The following is a 20,607-nucleotide window of genomic DNA, read 5'->3' on the forward strand; positions in this document are numbered from 1 at the left end:
CCAGCGCATCTGGCTGTTTCTTATTTTGAAACAAGTTCTCGGTAAGGTGCTTAGTCCTTCACTAAGTTGCTGAGGCTTCCTGTGAACATGTGATCCTCCAGCCTAAGCCTCCCGACCTGCTGGGATTACAGGTGTGTGCCACTGTCACAGGGCCCCATTTGGAGACTTGTTTTTTGTACCAGGGATTGAACACAGGGATACTTAACCACTGAGTCACATTCTTGGACCGTTTTTGTATTTTATTTAGAGACAGGGTCTCACTAAGTTGTTTAGGTTCTTGCTAAGCTGTTAAGTCTAGCTTTGAACTTGTGATACTCCTGCTTTAATCTCCTGAGCCTCTGGGATTACAGGCATGCACTACTGTGCCCAGCTTCCCATTAGAGATTTTTTTTTTGGAGGGGGTGCAGGGGATTGAACTTGAGGGCACTCAGCCACTGAACCATATCCCCAGCCCTTTTTTGTATTTTATTTAGAGACAGGGTCTCACTGAGTTGCTTAGGGCCTCACTAAGTTGCTGAGGCTGGCTTTAAACTCGCCATCCTCCTGTCTCAGCTTCCTGAGCCTCTGGGATTACAGGAGTATTCTACTGTGCCTGGCCCCATTGGAGTTTTTTTCTTTTTATTTAAATATTTTTTAGTTGTTGTTTATAACTTTATTTTATTTATTTATATGCAGTGCTAAGAATTGAACCCAGTGCCTCATACATGTTGGGCAAGTGTGCTTCCACTGAGCCCCAACCCCAGCCTCTGGAGTTTTTTGGTGAGGGTGATTGTTATGTATGATCAGATTTTTAACAACTGTCACTCAGGTTGTGATGTTCAAAATGGATTATTCGAGCGGGAATATTCAAGCAGGAAGATCAGTTAGGAGGCTGTAGCAGTATTCTAGGTGAGAGGATATAGGCCAGCAGTAGAAGCAGAGGTAGTTCACTTTTGGACATGTTGCATTTAAGATGCCTATTAGACATCTGAGTGGCTGTTAAGTCGATGGTTGGATATATAGTCCTGCATCACTTAATAGCAGGAGTATGTTTTGAGCAACGCATTGATAGTTTATTTTGTTGTTTGAACATCATAGATTATACTTACAAAAACCTGCATGGTATAGCCTACTACACATCTTGGCTATATGGCATAGCTATATGGTATAGTCTATTGTTCTTGGGGCCATGATGAACAAAATAAGAGTAAATCAAGCACGAGAGAAAATAATGCAATCAAGAGACATCATGAACATGAAATATGTGAGGCTGCTGCTAGTGTAGTTTGTTTTACAGTAAATTATGTACTATACATAATTGTAAGTGACATACTTTTATATGACTGGCGGTGTAGTAGGTTTGTTTATACCAGTATCTCCACGAATGTGAGTAATGCATTGCTATGACAGTGCAGTGGTGACTTCTATGGTATCACTAGGTGACAAGAATTTTTTGGCTGTATTCTAATCTTATAAGACCACCATTGTTGGTAGAAATGTCATTATGTGGTACACGACTATATTAATCTAGGATTCCAGGGAGAGAAATCTAGAAGTTTTTTTATTATGTAGGTATTACTTAAAAATAGAAAACTGGGAAGAGATCAAGGGAGTGAAAATAAATAGAAAAAAGGAGAGGATCAGGGACTGAGCCCTAGGCATTCCCATTTTAAGACAAGGAGAAGAGGAAAGGCTAATAAAATAGACTGAGAAGGAGCAGCCAATGAGGAAATAAGAAACTGGAGAGTGTGGTGTCCTGATTGCCAAGTAAAGTGGACAGAAGAATGACTCATCCAGCTGTACTCAGTGCTGTTGATAAATAATATAAAGGATTAAGAATTGGCCATTGGGCCTGGGGTTGTGGCTCAGTAGTAGAGTACTTGCCTAGCACATGTGAAGCGGTAGGTTCAAATCCTCAGCACCACATAGAAGAAGTTAGTCCAATGGCCAATTCTTTTTTTTTCCTTCATGACTTAAGATGTCCTTGGTTACTTTAATGTGAGCTGTTCTGGTGGAGTAATGAGACCCTGATTCAATCAGGCAAGGAGAAGAATGGGAGGCAGTGAATATTGTGCTTGTTGAGTTTTGCTATGAAGTGGAACAGAAATGGAGCAGTAACTAGTGGGGAATATGGAGTCTAGAAGTTTTCTTTTTTCCTTAAAGTGGGAGAATAAAAGCATGCTTATATATTGTATTAGTAAGGCAGGAATGTGAGGATTGCAGGAGAAAGAGAAGGAAGCATTGTTGGAATAATAAGCTAAAATAAATTTAGGCCTTTTCTTATTCCTTTACTTCATTTTAGTAGTATTTGCAGGAGGCATGTTCTGTTATTTTAACCTTTTAACCAGAAAGCCCATTTGGTCTTTTTTTTAAATTATATATTTTGTTTAGTTGTAAGTGGACACAATGCCTTTAATTATTTATTTTTATGTGGCCCTGAGGATCGAACCCAGTGCCTCACCTGTGCTAGGCGAGCACTCTACCACTTAGCCACAACCCTAAGTCCCCATTCGGTCTTAATACTTGGGCATTCCCATAGAATAGGAGTGTGTCTCTATTTTACAATGAAGAAACAAAAGTTTTAGTTATACAGTAAAGAAGCTGGTTTTCTTACTGTTATCTTCCAGGTCAAGCTCAGGTTTTCAATTAATCGTCCTTTCAGGACTTCTGTGACATTTAGATTTTGCTTCCCAAAAGCATTGTTTCTGATGCAGCCAGTGAACAACTGTTGAACCAGGCTTTCTTTAAATCATCAACCTCAAAATTTGAAGAATATGTCCAGTGTAGATTAGTATCTATTACATTTATATGAAATTATAGCAAAGGTCATTAAGAGCATCTTTAAATGATTTGAACCTCTCAGGTAGCACTTTTTTAACATTTATTTTTTAGTTGTAGTTGGACACAATACCTTTATTTTATTATTTTTATGTGGTGCTGAGGATCAAACTCAGGGCCTCGCACGTGCTAGGCAAGTGCTCTATTGCTGAGCCACAACCCCAGCCTGCACTACTTTTTGGTATAACTTCCCCATTCCCTTTATAATATGGAGTTCATTTGAAAATATGGTAAGCTTTCATGCATTATGAAAATAAAAGGATTTAATCAGATGGTGTGTATTGTAGCAAGTGGCTTTTGTTTGAAAAGTTTGGTTTTAAGGATTATTGAGATCACAGCAACTAAATCAGAATTACATTTGACTTATATTTACCAGGAGGAAATGGAGGATCTGATTCATCTATAGTGTATTTGGTACCTGGTTACATGATGTTGAAATGATAGACTTATATCAGGAAGTTGTAAGTAAGAATGAATCATAGCTTAGACATCAGGAATTGCTGTTAGGAGGAATTTCCGGAAATAGGAACTTATTATATTCCATGTTATATATAGAATGGACTGAGATGCTATGTCTGAATACCTTTCCTGTTTATTCAGTCATACATTCTTTCAAAGATATTTATTGGGCATATATTATGTGCGAGACTGAGGCAAGCCCTCGTGTAGCTCACAGTTTCAGATATAATGGATTGTGTCTTCTATAAGGTCAAAGGGCAGGGTTCATGTTTTTTTATACTACTGTTTTATTCTGCTAGGGCTGCCATAGTGAAATACCACAGAGTTGATGACTTCAGTAACAAATTATTTCCTCACTATCTAGAGGCTACAAGTCTGAGGTCAGAGTCCTTAGTAGTTTTGGTTTCTTCTGAGGAAAGTGGCCATTTTTTTTGTGTCCAAATTTCCTTTTATTAGGATACCAGTCAGATTGGATTAAGGCTTTCTTAGAGGCATCATCTTAAATTAATCACATCCTTAAAGGCCCATATTTAAATATAGTCACATTCTGAGGTATTGGGGGGTGAAGGTTTTAACATATGAATTCTTGGGGAGCACAATATAGCTTCAAAAAATCACCTCTTAGAATAATCAGCTGTGGAACTTGACAGTTTTGCCCATGTAATGATACTGTTTTCTTCTTAGTACTATGAAGTATTCCTTCGACAGTCTCCAATGGAACCCTGTCTTCTGTTTCATGAAGGTGGATACTGGCGTGAGCTTATAGTTCGTACCAATAATCAAGGACATACAATGGCTATCATCATTTTCCATCCCCAAGAATTAAGTCAGGTGAGCCTCACAGGAAAAGGGACAACTTCTGTAGTAACACTGTTACTATGAATGCTTCAGTTGGTTTTTGGAAGTTTTGGGGCTGATAGTAGAAATCACACATCCACAAAATATTTCTGAGAGGATTTGGGAATTAGGAGAAATTGGAAAGGGTACATACTGCTGGCAATCTATAAAGCTGCAGAGACTGGCTAGGTTGCCAAATTTATTATCATGCAATAACTTCTAAGTATTTTCATAAGAACTTGGCTCATAATAGTAGGTACACTAAGCCAAGAAGACAATTCTATAGACTAGAATCTCAGAATTTTATAGTCCAGATAAAAGTATAATTTGAATTTGTAATGCACTTGGAGCTTTCAAATATTCCCATATTAAAGCATTCCTATATTTAGGTAATCATCTCAACCAACTTGTGGAATAGGCAGGAGAAAGAGGAATGTTGTCACCCTTATTTTAAAAAATGAGCAAATGGAGGCATTGAAATACTCAAGGTTAAAGAGTCAGTTAAGGGCTGGGGATGTGGCTCAAGCGGTAGCACGCTCGCCTGGCATGCGTGGGGCGCTGGGTTCAATCCTCAGCACCACATACAAATAAAATAAAGATGTTGTGTCCACCGAAAACTAAAAAAAAAAAAAAAAAAAAAAGAAAACTAAAAAATTTTCTCTCTCTCTCTTTTTTAAAAATAAGTCAGTTAATAGCAAAACCAGGATTTGAATTCTTGGCCTGGTGTTTTAACTCTGTGACTCCAACATGGATTTGTTGTTATTTTTTGGTACCGGGGTTTGAATTCAGAGGTGTTTAACCACTGAGTCACATCTCCAACCTTTTTAAAATATTTTATTGAGAGTTAGGGTCTGGATGAATTCTTAGGGCCTTGCTGCTGAGGCTGGCTTTGAACATGAGATCTTCCTGCTTCAGCCTTCTGAGCCACTGGGATTATAGGAATGCGCCACTACACATGGCTCCAATATGTTTTATTGAGCTATGTCGGTGTGTCAAGCTAATGCTTAGGCTCTCTGTAATGATGTAGGGATTTTCCAGATATTCTGAACTAAACAAAAGGAGCTACCATTCTCATTCTCATTCTCCTCTGTGAATTTCTTTCATTTCTTCTAGGACTCATGTCTTCTGAGGTAGTGTTTGGGTGGGTGGTTGGGATTTCTGAAGTGGAGAAGTATGAAGGGAATTGAAAAGTTATTGCCGGGCTGGGGATGTGGCTCAAGCGCTAGCGCGCTCGCCTGGTATGCGTGCGGCCCGGGTTCGATCCTCATCACCACATGCAAACAAAGATGTTGTGTCCGCTGAAAGCTAAAAAAAAATAAATATTAAAATTCTCTCTAAAAAAAATAGTAAAAAAAAGAAAAGTTATTGCCATTGCATGATGGGATAGAAGCTTAGTTTAGCTCCTTTTTTACAAGAATAACTCACACTTTCTTTTTTTTTTTGTTTTTGTTTTTGTTTTGGTGGGAAGTACCAGGGATTGAACTCAGGGGCATTCAACCACTGAGCCACATCCCTATCCCTGTTTTGCATTTTATTAGAGGCACGGTCTTACTGAGTTGCTTAGAGCCTCACTAAATGGCTGAGGCTGGCTTTGAACTCCCAATCCTCCTGCCTCCGCCTCCTGAACCACTGGGATTACAGGCCTGCACCACTGCACCCAGACAACTCTCCCTTTCTTTAGAGAACTATTAGAAGCTCTAACTAAAGAAAGTACCAGTTCTATTGTATAGGTTTGGTAAAAGCTGAAAAGTTAAGCAGTGCTTCTACTGAGATGTGAAAATAGTATGTTTTTTCTTCCTATAAAATGTTGTTTTATGTTAAGTGTTATAGTGAGATTTGAGAGACATATCTTCTTGTCTGACTACTGTAGGACTGATTAACATAGAACTTGGAGAGAAAATTTATTAGAGGTAAGTTTTTCCTAGACTCCTGATTTTTGTGGTCTGGACAGGAGGAGCTCCATATTCAGAAGGAAGCCATAAAGGAATTTTTCATCAAAGGCCCTGGAGCAGTCTGTGACTTGACCTCACTTTACTTCCAGGAATGGTATATCTGGGACAGCCAAACAAGCAAGTAGGAGCCTGATGGCTTGCTGTAGTCTGGGTTTGTGGATTGCTGGGGTTTGTGGATTGCTGGTGCAGGGCTATTGACAGCAGAGGATCTAGGCTTGAGTGGTCCTGGTTTTCGTATACCAGCCAGGTCTGAGAATCCAGACCAGTATGTAAAAGTGAAGAGTATCTGATGTGCCCCCATCTCTTGAGATTGGAATTCCTACAGAGCCCTCAGAGCCATGGCAAGGAAGCTCTGTCTCCTTGCTGAGATGGGGGGCATCCCCTTCCAACCAAGCACTAGAGATGGAATGGTCTGCCATTCTAAGATGCTCTGTCTTTCTTTCCTAGCAAAATGACCCGTTGTAGCCATCAGCAGTCCCCCTACCAGCTCCTATTTGGGGAACCTCATATCTTTGAAGATCTCCTGGGTTTGAAGATTCGCATCTCTCCAGATGCTTTTTTCCAGATTAATACTGCTGGTGCAGAGATGCTCTATCGAACTGTGGGAGAGCTGAGTGGAGTGAATTCTAATACCATCCTCCTTGACATCTGCTGTGGAACTGGCAAGTGATAGCCCAAGGAAGAAGCTGTGTGATGCGAGCTCCCAAATGCTGTCTACATAATATTCAGAGCCATTTTAGGGTGGGTAGGGTAGGTGGTATAGGCATAAATGTGTTTAAAACCCTGAAATGCCTTCCTCTTATCCTCTAATTTCTCCAGGTGTGATTGGCCTGTCTCTGGCTCGGCATGCATCCCAGATTCTCGGGATTGAATTAGTGGAGCAGGCAGTAGAGGATGCCAGGTGGACTGCAGCCTTCAATGGTAAACAGTTACCATTTTGGGGGAAATTAAGAGATACAGTTGAAGGGTCATAGTTCAGTGGTACAACACTTGCCTACTGTGTGCATAGTACTGGCTTCTATCTCTGGGACTGGGGAATAAAAGAGATGCAGTTGTTTCCATGATATGGAAAGAGTTATATGAAAAAGGGGAACTACTGTATCCCTGAACTAGGGAAGGCAAAATTCTGGAATAGTCAGGAGTTGGGTCCTGATGATTTTCTGGAAAAGTTCCCAGTATCTTTTTTTTTTTTTTGTCCAGAAGAGCCTGAGAGAAGGAATAAGCCTAGCTGATAGGAAGGGAACCTCATAAAACTTGAGACAGAAGAGACTTCTTGACATTAGAATCACAAGGCATCATTATGTAATATGACAAGAAACCTATATTTTCAGCAGCAGAACCTTTTCGTCAAATAAAATCATCCCAAACTATTATATAGAAAACAATTATCTTTTTCCTTCTACCCCACCTTCAGATAGCTCTTGAGGCTGGACAAAATCTTCCAGTCCAGCAGGAAGAATGCTTGAGTAAAAGTCAAGGTTCTCATTTGATATAGGTACTTACATACATGTGAGTCATTAAGTTGTAAAATAACACTAGTCTTTCAAGCTGAAAGGCTTACTGAGATGTTCCAAAATATTTTGGAAAAAATGAAGCAGGGGGCTAGGGTTGTGGCTCAGCAGTAGAGTGCTCGCCTAGCACATGTGAGGCCCTAGGTTCGATCCTCAGCATCATATAAAAATAAATAAAGATATTGTGTCCAACCAAAAAATAAATATTAAAAAAAAAAAAAGAATGAAGCAGTCCAAATGCATCTCTTTCATTGTTTTTCATAGGTACACTAGAATCAAAAGGAAGATGGCAGAGCCCTGGCTCCTATACATTTTGATAAAGCTGAACCTTCTCTTCCTGGGGTCAAGTTTTGTCATATGGGCATCTCTTCTGCAGGCATCACCAACTGTGAATTTTACACTGGTAGAGCAGAGAAGATTTTGCCACAGCTACTCAAATCAAAGGAAGATAGGCAGTTAATGGTTGCTGTGGTGAACCCAGCCCACGCTGGACTGCGTAAGGAGGAATGGATTAGTTGGATGTTCCCTATGATGTCTTCCCAGCTTTGATTCCTCATTCCCACACCATGCTAAGGGGGCTCTTGGTGTACTAATTATCAGCTTCTCCTCTATTCCTAACCAATCCTATGTCCTTGTCAGTTAGGAGTTCATGATAATGTGACCATGATAGGTTAATTATGTTAATAAGTTATTTTTTCCATCAGATTACCAGGTGGTTCAAGCAATTCGAAACTGCAGGGCCATCCGCACTCTAGTTTTTGTTTCCTGCAAGCCCCATGGTGAAACCACAAGGAACATCATTGAGTGAGTCTTGGCTTCTTGTTAAAAATTACTTTTTCTTGGGCTGGGATTGTGGCTCAGTGATAGAGCGCTCGCTTAGCACGGGCGGGACCCGGGTTCGATTCTCAGTACCACATTAAAAAAATATATATAAATAAAGGCATTATGTTGTGTCCATCTATAAAAAAAAATTCTCTCCTTAAAAAAATTACTTTTTCTTATTATCAAAGTAATCCATGCTTACTGTGCACAATTTAGAAAATGTAGAGAGGCATAAAGAAAACTAAAAGAAAAAAAAATTATACCATTTTTAAAAGTCATTTAAGGTCCTGGCCTAGGTTGGGGCAAGACAGGCACTAACTTTGGGTATGTAGTTTTAAGAGGTTGTCAAATTTCAGTAATTGAGATAAAATTTTAATACAATATTTTAATTATTTTTCTTTATTTTGAGTACTGGGGCTTGAACTCAGGTGCTTTACCACTGAGCTATATCGCCAGCCCTTTTTTTTATTTAAGAGTCTACACATGAAAATATGTGGTATTTGTCTTTCTGTGTCTTATTTTATTTAACATAACATAGGAATGAACATAGGTGTTCCACTATCTCTTGGATAAGATGATTTCATTTCTTGAATATGATTGTCATATTTACCCAAAAGTGGAATAGCTGAATTATATAACAGATCTATTTTTAGTTTGTTGAGGAAACTCTAAATTGTTCCCTAGTGGCTATACTAATGTACATCCCCACCAACACTGTATTAGAGTTCCTTTTTCTCCACATTCTCATCAGCATTTAGTTTTTGTCTTTTTTTATAGTAGCCATTTTACCTGGGATGACATGACATTTCATTGTGGTTTTGACTTCCATTTACATCATTGCTCATGTTATTGAGCAATTTTGCCTAATTTTGTTGATCATTTTGAATTTTTTCTTTTGAGAAGTGTCCATTCATATAATTTATCCTTTTTCCCCCACTTTTGGTGTTAGGGATTAAACCTAGGGTGCTTAATCACAGAGTGATATCCCTAGCCTTTTTATTTTATTTCAAGATGTGATCTCACTAAGTTGCTGGATTGACCTCAAACTTGAAATCCTCCTGCCTCATCCTATTGAGTTTCTGGGATTTCAGGTGTGCACCACCACACCTGGCCATTTGCCCATTTTTTAAATGGGATTAATTTTGTTAGGTATTACATTTTTGAGTTCCTTATATGTTCTAGATATTAATTCTTTGTTGGTTGAATAGTTTGCAAATATTTTCTCTCATCCTGTAGGTTGTCTCATTGCTAGTTGTTTTGTTTACTGTGTAGAAGTACTGGGGAGGGTGAGATGAGGGGGATTATTGAGAGGTTGGATGACAGGTACCAAAATGTAGTTCATTAGAATTAGTAAGTTTTAGTGTTCTATACCACAGTGGAGGAACTATAGTTCACAATAACCTACTGTATATTTTATGAATAACTACAAGTGAGGAGCTTTAAGCCTCCAAACACTGATGATAAGGAGATGGAAATTTTAACTATCCTGATTTGATCAGTACATATTATATACATGAAATATCACACTGTATTCCATAAATATGTAAAATTATTATGTGTTAATTTTAAATGCCCTTGCACTTGCTAAACCTTGCCTCAGTGCCTTACCCTAATCCTGGTATTGAGTTCAATAAAACATTTATAAAAGTAGGTGACTAGCCTGTAGGCTGGAACTTTCCAATTTGATATTCTAAAATATTGCATCATAGTATTATATTGATTACTGGGATTTTTAATGGCCTGTTAAATTTTGCTTTAAATGCTTATAACTCACTTCACTCTAGTTTTGGCCCTGGTCAGCCATTTTGATTTTTGCAATTGAACCCATGGTTTCATACACACTATGCAAGCATCCTACCACTGACCTACATCCCTAGCTCAGATTAGGTTTTTTTTTTTTTTTTAATCATTGTTTTTTCTTTCTCTTCAGTTTTCTTTAGGTTTATTGTTCCTTTTTAGCTTGTGGACTTGAAAATTAAGTTGGCTGGGAATGTAGCTCACTTGTAAGTAGAGTGCTTGCCTGGCATGTGTGAAGTCCTGGGTTCAATCTCCAGTCCTGCCAAAAAAAAAAATCCATAAGTTAATGAACTATGAAACAAAAAAATCTGTTAAATTTGACATGTAAACAATAAGAAATTCTTAGGAAAAAATATAAAGCTGGGCGTAGTGGTATAATCCTGTAATCACGGTGATTATGGAGGCTGAGGCAGGAGGATGGCAATTTTGAGGCCAGACTGGCAACGTAGAATCAGTCTTACAAAGGGCTGAGAGTGTAATTCAGAGGTGTATCACTCCCTGGATTTGATCTCTAGTACTGCCCAAAACAAAAAGGTAATTAAATATGAAGGGGTAAAACAAAACCATGAAGTCATAAATGAGAAAAACGGCAAATCTGTGGATTTTGTACCAGGGATTGAACTCAGGGGCACTCAATCACTGAGCCACATCCCCAGCCCTGTTTTGTATTTCATTTAGAGACAGGGTCTCTCTGAGTAGCTCAGGGCCTCACTAAGTTGCTGAGGCTGCTTTGAATTTGTGGTTGTCCTGCCTCAGCCACCCAAGCCACTGGGATTACAGGTGTGTGCCACTATACCCGGCTTAAAATATTTCTGAATGTGTAGTGAAGGTGGCATCTTAAATGTGGAGGAAAAGATGAACTAACTATTCAATAAATGGTGTTGGACAGCCATGTAGCCATGGCAAAAGAAAAAAAAAAAGCCGTAAACCCAGGATAAATCAGAAACTAATCAAAGATTTAAATGGTAAAATGGGGGAGAACCATAACTTCACCCTAAGACATCGTAGCATTCATTATAATCTTGGCATGCAGAAGCCATCTCTGAGAATTCAGAAGCCATGTGATAAAAGGTTGTTCTATCTGACTGTATAAAAATATAATTGTGTGTTGCTTAACTACAGGAATATGATCTGAGAAATGAGTCATTTGGTGATTTTTTTCCAGTAAGCATAGAGTATACTTACACAAACCATGATGGCTAAGATGTTACTAAGTGAAATAAGCTTATGTGACCACTGTAAAAAATGCAGTCTGTTGTTGACTGAAATGTCATTATGAGGCACATGTAACTTCTCCTTTTGTTATACTATACACAGAAATGAATTCAAAATGTGTCATAAAACTAAAGAACTCTTAGAAGAAAACCAATATGATTTTATGTCTCTGTGACCTTAGATTAAGCTTTTGATGTGACATCAAAAGCCCAAGGACAAAAATAATGTATTGAAATAATAAAAAAGAATTTTGTGCTTCAAATGATAGCATCAAGAAAGTAAAAAGTTGCCAGTTGCAGTGGTGCATGCCTGTAATCTCAGCAGCTTGGAGGTTGAGGCAAAAGGATCTTGAGTTCAGAACCAGCCTCGGCAACTTAGGCCCTAAGCAACTCTGTGACACCTGTCTCTAAATAAGATATTAAAAATGGCTGGGGAAGTGGCTCAGTGGTTAAATGCCCCTGGGTTCAATCCCTGGTAACCCCCCCCCCAAAAAAAAAAAAAAAAAAAGTCAACCCGTGGAATAGGAAAAAGAATTGCAAAAATATATGCAAAAGCCAGACACAAAAGACCACATATTGTATGATTCCATTTATACGACATGTCTACAATAGGCAAATCTATGAAACTTAATAGATTTGTGGTTACCTAGGGTGGAGGTGGGTTCTGGGGAGACATGGTATGTGATTGCTAAGAGGTGCATGGAATATTGGGCTAATGAAATGAAAGTGATCCAAAATTGATTGTGATGATGGATGCACAACTCTGTGAATATACTAAAAATCACTGAATTGTAAATGGGTAAGCTATATTGTATGTGAATTCTATCTCAATAAAACTTAAGTCAGTAACTTACACATGATGAATAGCTCCATAAGCAATGACAGAAGACAAAAAAAATTTGTAGTTTATATCGCAAAAACTTCTTAGTCTATAGCAGACTCCTGGAAATCAATAAGAAAAAGAACAACAGTGCAGCAGAAAAATAAATAGGATATGAAAAGGGCATTTTATAAATGGGTTACAAACCATGAAATGCCTCTCCCATAGTAATGGAAATGAAATTAAAAGTATATTGAGATACCACTTTTTACATCTCAGATTGGCAAAAGTATAAAAGTTTGATATGCACGTTTGGCAATAATATGAGATAACATGCATTTAAAAAACTAACTGTGGTAAATTGAGCACTAACCCTATGGAAATTGGTACTATCCGTTTGGAGGGAAATTTAGAAATATAGATTAAAATTACAGAAGTATATATACCCTTAGAACCAGAAATTCCATTCCTGAGGCTTTATTCTACAGGTAAAATTCATACATGTAAAGTGACTATAAAGTTATTGCAGTGTTTTAACAGCAAAAGATTAAATAGACTAAAGACCATCAGAAAAGAACTGATTAAATCAAATGTGCTTATCCACACAATAGAATGTCATACTAGTATGAAAACGAATGACTATGTTCTCTATGAAAATCTCTAGGGTGTGTTATTTTAACAGCTTTATTGATATAGAATTCATGTGTCATACAATTCACCCAGTTGAAGGATATGATTCAATGAATTTTGATATGTTCTTAGATCGTGGAGATGGCTACTCAAGTCTAATTCCAGAATGTTTTTGTCATCTCAAAAATGAACCCTATACCTATTGAAATCATTTACTTACCTCCCACCACCACCCTCTGGTCCTAGGAAATCACTATTCTGTCTATAGATTTGCCTACTCTGGGCATTTCATACACATCAAATCCTATATTGTATGAGTCTTTGCATCTGATTTCTTTCAAATAGCATAATGTTTGCAAAGTTGTTCCTTCCAAAACTTATTTTTTCCTTATTGTATTAAAAATGTTCTATTGTGAATGTAATACTGAATATCTTTGTCTTGTACTTGATTTTTTTTTTATTTTGGCGATGGGAAAGGGGATACTTGACCACTGAGCCACATCTCAGCCTTATTTTGTATTTTATTTAGAGACAGGGTCTCACTGAGTTGCTTAGCACCTCGCTTTTGCTGAGGCTGGCTTTGAACTCGCGATCCTCCTGCTTCAACCTCCTGAGCTGCTGGGATTACAGGCTTGAGCCACCATTTTAATGGAACAGTGCTGCTTAAACTTGAGTGTTATCCAGGGAAACAAACACTCTTCCACTTTCCTTGGGTTTAAACTGTTAACAACCTTTTTTAGAACAGTTTAGTGGTACGTGTCTTAAGGCCTTAAAAAAATATAGGCTCTTCAACTTAGCAGTTCCACTAAATAACTAAAATTATGTGCAAAGCTATAACTACTTATATTCACAGAGGGACTTTTTGAAATAGCAAAAGGTTAGAGGCAGCTTAGATTTCCAGTAGCAAGCAATTATATAAATAAACTGTTACATCTATCTAGTGAAATGGCATATCGCCAGTAAAAGTGCAGTAGCTTTGCTTATAATGGAGAGGTGCTCATAATGTGTGAAGAAGCGCGTTGTAAAGCAGTACGAACTAAGTACAATGCACCTTCATCTTTAAAAATCAACTTAAATACACATAATTTGTAAGGTATACACTGAAAAGTTTGGAGTGATGATTCTTCTGGAGTTTATAAGTGAATTTTTGTTCTTTTTTGTCTGACTGCATTTTCTGTAATGAGCCATTGAGAAAGGGGGGAGAAGTGATCTACTTTGAAAATTTCAATGGAGTGAATATAATTCAGTGAATATTTGGTAATTGCCTTCTGTATGCAAATCATACAGAACAGTACCTGACTTAGGCTTCACATTCCATTTACCAAATATATGTTGAACTCCTGTCACATCTGGGAACACAGATGAATGATAAATGGTTTTTGCTTCATTTATATCCTCAGAAATATTATACAGATGGTCTTTACCTTATGATGGTTGGATTTTTTTTATGATGGTGTGAAAGGTATACACATTCAGTGAAAACCACACTTTGAATTTTCATCATTTTTTGAGCTAGCAATACCATGATGCTGGGCAGCAGCAGCAGACCACATCTCCCAGTCACATGATTACCAAAGGATCTTTTTTTTTTTTTGATACCGTGGGATTGAACCCAGGGCTTTGTGCATGTTAAGCATATGCTCTAACCTAGCGTGTGGAATGTACTTTTGACTTAATATTTGCAGCTTACTATGGGTTTATCAGGACATAAAACCTCATCATAAGTTGAGGAGCATCTGAACTCCAGTTAAGAAGATGGATAAGGGGCTGGGGTCGTACCTCTGTGGTAGAGCATTTGCCTGACATATGTGAGGCACTGGGTTCGATTATCAGCACCACAAATAAATAAAGGTTCACTGACAATTAAAATAATTTTAAAAAGATGGATAAGAAAAAACATTACATTTGGGGTTGGAATTGTAGCTCAGTGGTAGAGCTCTTGCCCCTCATGCAGGAGGCACTGGGTTCAGTCCTCAGCACTACATAAAAATAAAGACATTGTGTCCATCTGCAAATAAAAATTAAAAAAAAAAGAAAAACCATTACATTAAATATGATGAACTAGATATATGAGAGAAACATGGGATGTTTGGGAACACAAAGGAAAGGCTTCCATTTTAAGCAGGTTTTTTTTCTTCTTACTACTGGGTATTGAACTCAGGGGCATTCAACCACTGAGCCACATCCCCAGCCCTTTTTTGTATTTTATTTAGAGACAGGGTCTCGGAGTTTCTTAGGGCCTCACTAAGTTTCTGAGGCTGGCTTTGAACTCGTGTCCTGCCTCAGCCTCCAGAGCCACTGAGATTACAGGTGTGCACCACAGTGCCCTGTTCATTTTCAGCATTTGTGTTCTTGTATGTACTTTTGTTTCTAGAAATCAATATGATTTGTTTTTACAGGCTGTGCTATCCTCCAAACTCTTCTAAGAAGCTTCTAGGTGAGCCTTTTGTCCTGAGCCGAGCTGTACCTGTGGATTTGTTTCCCCATACCCTGCACTGCGAGCTGGTGCTCCTCTTTACTCGATAAGAAGCCTCCTAGAACACTGAAGGTTATTTGTTGAGGCTGAAATGTTGGAAACTTCCAGGTTTGTGATATTGTTACACTGCAGACTCTGAGAACATTACTAGGGAAACTAGTCTTTGGATCATGAACAGGAAGAATATAGTAGGCTCCTGTTTGAGGCAGATTTAACCTTAATTGTTAGGTTCCTCTGATTATTCATGTTTGCCAAGTTTTGACCACTCACCACATCTTGGCCCTGGATTTAGACTTCTCCCTTCCTTTTCCTATCAGCTGACATAGATCCCTTGGCACCAGTTTATAGTCTTGTTTCCTCCTTCTGATTCTGCTTGCAGCATGACAACTGAGTTTTTTTAGCAGGTGATAATAATTTCACATTGCCTGGGATCTGTGCATTTTCTTAGAGATTTTACTATTTCTAGATATTTTTAAGACTTAAAAGGTCATGAGATAATCAAGAGTTAGAACTTGAAACATACATAGCTTTTTTAAAAAAAGCAGAGCCAGCTGCTATAGTGATTGTAGGGTGACTAAATGATCATTAGTAGAGATTCATTCCTTTGGTTTTCTAGGATTTGAGGCTTGTTGAATAACCTTTAAAATATGGCTTTCTCTAGGAACAACCAATTAGATCTTACCCACAGAAGGAGATTGAATTATTGGGGAGACCCCAAGGGAAGGGAGGTTTTCAAAGAAGAGATCAAATACCTGTAATTGTGCTGTGTAGTATGAAGGCAGAAAGCTACAGAATCTGGAGCTATTATAATATGTATTACAATAAAGTATATATGGAAAACTGACTTCAAAATTCTCTAGTTCATGATTTCTTCAATTCTGGAGTTTTTCTTGAACAGTTGCCCACCAACACAGATTATGTTTTGACTTTTTAATACTCTAAGGATATGTAATTTAGCAATCATTGCATAATTTAAAAAATGATATCAGGTCAACTGGTATTTGTAATTCTGAGTCCTAAATACTTCTAGAGAAGCCTCTTTATCAGAAAAATACATGTTGAAGCTACTATATTTTATTTCCTTTTCTTTTATGAGATGGTCAGTCAGGTGCAGCTACAAAAGGAGACACAAGAGAGGCTCCAGAAAACAGTATCTATTATCTCACAGGTCCTAGGGACAGGAGGCATTCCATATCACTCAGGGACACATAAAAAAGACACCAAGGTTGTCAGGAGGCAGGAGGCAAGAGCAAGGGGAAGGTTTAGGCCATAGTCTTTACTGGGGATTCTTCTGGAAAGATAAGGAAGGGTGAACAGTTTAGGATTAACTAGTTTGAACAATTGTGACAGGCTTGAGCTATAGGTGTGGTTTCTAGTTGTCTGGTACTGTGCCCTAGGATGATTCGGGTAGAATAATGTTGTTTCTTGGAGTACACCAACCAGATAGATGTGGTAGGGCTCTGAATTGGGTCCCTTTGTATATAAAGGACATTGCTACAGTTGGGACTTTGGGGCACATTATAGATCCAATGTGTTGAAGGCTTGATCCACAGCCTGTGGAACGATTGTGAGATGGTGGAACTTTTAGGAGGTGGAGCCTGGTGGAAGGAAATTAAGTCATTGAGGTCATCCCCTCAAAAAGGACTGGGGCATCCTGGACATCTATTCTCTTTGCTTTCTGGCCACCATGAGGTAAACAGCTTTTCTCTACATTATGTGCTCCCTGCCATGATATTGTTCTTTTCCCTAGGCCCAGAAGCAATGGGGCCAAGTGACTTTGAACTGAAACCTCTGAAATCATGAACCAAACAAATCTTTTTGTCACAGTGATGGAAAGTTGATTAACAGGCACCTTCTGCCTACACCCTTAAGGTAGCAAGAATTAGATAACTCTAGGAAGGGCAGTCTCTGCAACCAAAAAGGTGTGTTTTTTTTTTTTTTAAAGACATCAAACACACACACACACACACACACACACACAACACACCTCACATATTACGATGACTATTCATTTTAATAGAAGGAAATAATCTAAAATGATTAAGCCTTTGCTTATGGTAGTCAACTAAGTTTTTGTTTTCTCTACTTCCTCATGTTTTAATTTTATGTAATAGGAAACAGAAACATATATATATGCACATATATATAAGCATACATATTTTATATATATATTTAATATTGAAACATACATTTAAAAAAAATTCCCCATCTTTTGGGGTTACATTTTGAAGATTTTTTAAAATATATTTTTAGATGTTGAAGGACCTTTATTTTATTTATTTATTTATATGTGGTTGCAGAGGATCAAACCCAGTGCCTCACATATGCTAGACAAGTGCTCTATCACTGAACCACAACCCCAGCCCTTGAAAAGATTTTTATAACCGAAGAATTTTAAAATTTAGATTTTGTTTTGTTTGTAGTTCTGGGGATAAAACCTAGGGTTTCACACATGCTAGGCACATGCTATACCACTGAACTACAACCTTGGTCCCTGAATTTATAATGCAACTATATCCCCCCTCCCAATATGAGTAAATGGCGACAGCATCTACCCGTTATCTAAGCCAGAAACCAGAGTTCTCTTATTCCTGTTTTAACTGCCTAAAAGGTAGATTTCTACCTGTATATATTTTTACTTTTTTGGTACTGGGGATTAACACAGGGGTGCTTAACTACTGAGCCACTTCCCCAACTATTTTTTATATTTTTTTTAAAGACAGTCTTGCTGAGTTGCTTAGGGCCTTGTTACGTTGCTGAGGCTGGCTAGCTTTGAACTTGCAATCCTCCTGTCTTAGCCTCCCAAGCTGCTAGGATTACAGGCATGCACCACTGCACCTGGCTCTACCTGGTTATTTCCTCTAAATATTCCAAACTCAAAGTATTCAATTTTGAGTCCTTTCTTTTCCCTGAACCTGTTCTTCCTCCTCTATTCCTATTCTTAATGAATATACCAGTCTACAGAGTCATTGGAGTGAGAAGCCTAGGAATGATCTGAATTATCCTGTACTATTGCCCTCATCTAATTTATCATCAAATTGCCGACCCTGCAGGCTATAATCATTTCTCACCAGATTTTTATTGCAAAAGTCATCTTTCCAACTGATGTTGTTTATATCCACTCCTTATCCCCTTTCCATTCCGAAAATTCCCTACAGCCTGGGTGATTTTTCTCTAAAATGCACATTGCATTATGTTTCTCCATTGCTTTCAAAATCTGTCATTGGCTTATTACTATTTTTAAAATAAAGTACTAAACTCCTTTATGAACCTGAAAAGCCACTTCATAATCTAGGGAGCCTCATTTCTCTGTACACATTGAATAACTTTTCCTAAAGACAAATTTCTTCCATTTTGGTCCTTTTAAAATTCTGTTTCCTGGCTGGGTGTGGTTGCACATGCATGTAATCCCAGCAACTCAGGAGGCTGAGGCTAGGAGGATCATGAGTTCAAACGAGCCCCAGCAACTTAATGAGGCCCTAAGCAACTTAGCAAGACCCTGTCTCAAATAAAAAAAAAAAAAAAATGGCTAGGGATGTAGATTTAAAAGAACAAAAAAACTGTTTCCTCAACTTTTTTTCCTTACCTCTTCTGGCTAACTCATCTGTTTTTTAAACTTGGATATTTTTCTTTGAAGGGATATCTAATGGATGGATAAATACAGGATTGGCTATGGACAATTTCCTTCCTCATTATTTTGTTATTTTATATCCTGTTAGCTCATTTTAGAATTGGGCTTTCATCAATTTTATTATGAAAAATTTCAGGCATAAAAGAAAATTGAAAGATGAGTACAACAAACAGCTGTAAATCTGCCACCAAGATTCAATAAATGTTAACATGTTGTGTTAATATAACGTGTAAATTTTTTTAATATTACATTTATAATTGTAGATGGACACAGTACCTTTATTTATTTATTAATGTGGTGTTGAGAATCGAACCTAGTGCATCACACATGCTAGGCAAACGCTCTACCACTGAGCTACAACCCCAGCCCTGAGTAAATGTTTTTTAATAAACCATTTGAAAGTGAATTTGTAAGTACCTTGACACTTAACTTTTAAATACCTCATCATCTTGTAAGCATAAAGACATTTTTGTACATAACCATAATAACATAAGCCCAGCTAAGAAAATTAACAGGTTTTCAGCACTTGTTACCAAGAAAATATGTAGTCCATTGCTTCATAAAGTGTGATCTAGACTACCTTGTGGTTCATAGATATGATGGAGTTTGCACTAGAGTTTCTATCAGAGTACAACATTCTTTATCCAGAAAGTCATTACAAGAAGAAAACAGTTAAAGTAACCAGGATACTTAATAGCATGGTTTATTTACATGCATGACCTGGCTGAGTAGGTGTATATTCAATTTCCCCCAAAAGTCTTTCATGGCCAATTCATTCTTTGTATTTTGTTGTGTCTTTTCAAATCTAGTACATTCTCCCCATCTTTTTAATTTTCATGGCACTGGCAATTGAACCCAGGGGCACTTTATCACCAATCTACAACCCCAACCCTTTCTATTTTTAATTCTGATACAGGGTCTCAGTAAGTTGCTGAGCATCTTGCAAAGTTGCTGAGGCTTACCATGAATTTGTGATCCACCTGCCTCATTCTCCTGAATCACTCTTTGTGGCACTGACTTCTTGAGAACCAGGCCTGTCCCATGTTATGGATTTGTTTGACCATAGTCTAAAAACTATCCTGGTTTGCCTTGGACTCTTGCCATTTTGAGCAAGCACTAATTCTGCATCTGGGGAATCCCATTAGTCTTGGGTAAATCAGGATGGTTTGTTTTCTTATGGGGTTTTTAATTCCTTCTTCCAACCCATGAATTTCTTGTAAACTGGAAATTAGGTCAAATTGCTTGATTAGATCCAGATTAGAATATTTTTGAAAATATCTATAATTATGTGTGTGTGGAACTGAGAATGGAACCCAGGGCCTAGCAGTTGTTACACAAGCACTGAGCCATATACCCAGTCCTGTTTTTTTTTTTTTTTTTAATCCTGGTACCAGGCAAAAAACAAACAAACAAACAAACAAAAAAAAAAACAGGAGCACTTGACCACTGAGCCACGTCCCCAACTGGTACCTTGCAACTGGTACTTGCAACACTCCTGTTTCCAACAACTTCTTAGCTAAAGATTTTAGCATCCATTTATTACTATTTTTTTTAGTTTTTAAGATTTTCTGATAGTAATTCAATTGGGAGTTGTACAATCTTGATTTCATAATTCAGTCATTCACTGTTTATAGCTGATAT

At 37.8% G+C, this 20,607-nt stretch overlaps 1 protein-coding gene across 9 annotated transcripts in view; it reads left to right on the forward strand.

Moving 5' to 3' along the window:
• The window catches only part of Trmt2b (tRNA methyltransferase 2 homolog B), a 74,859-nt gene that overhangs the window by 24,822 nt on the left and 29,430 nt on the right, over positions 1–20,607 (forward strand). For 2 of the 9 annotated variants that reach the window (XM_071606122.1, XM_027934537.3), the window contains 7 exons: positions 3,961–4,107; positions 6,065–6,186; positions 6,513–6,727; positions 6,885–6,986; positions 7,953–8,072; positions 8,281–8,380; positions 15,259–16,179. In XM_071606122.1, the coding sequence (XP_071462223.1) occupies positions 3,961–4,107; positions 6,065–6,186; positions 6,513–6,727; positions 6,885–6,986; positions 7,953–8,072; positions 8,281–8,380; positions 15,259–15,385 (933 nt within the window). In that variant the 3' untranslated portion in view covers positions 15,386–16,179. Of the gene's footprint in view, positions 1–3,960; positions 4,108–6,064; positions 6,187–6,512; positions 6,728–6,884; positions 6,987–7,840; positions 8,073–8,280; positions 8,381–15,258; positions 16,180–20,607 lie in introns of those variants that run through there. The other 7 variants (XM_071606125.1, XM_071606126.1, XM_071606124.1 and 4 more) reach the window with 6 other exon arrangements.

Source organism: Marmota flaviventris, chromosome X (assembly GCF_047511675.1).
Source record: "Marmota flaviventris isolate mMarFla1 chromosome X, mMarFla1.hap1, whole genome shotgun sequence".
Classification (NCBI taxonomy): Eukaryota; Metazoa; Chordata; class Mammalia; order Rodentia; family Sciuridae; genus Marmota; species Marmota flaviventris.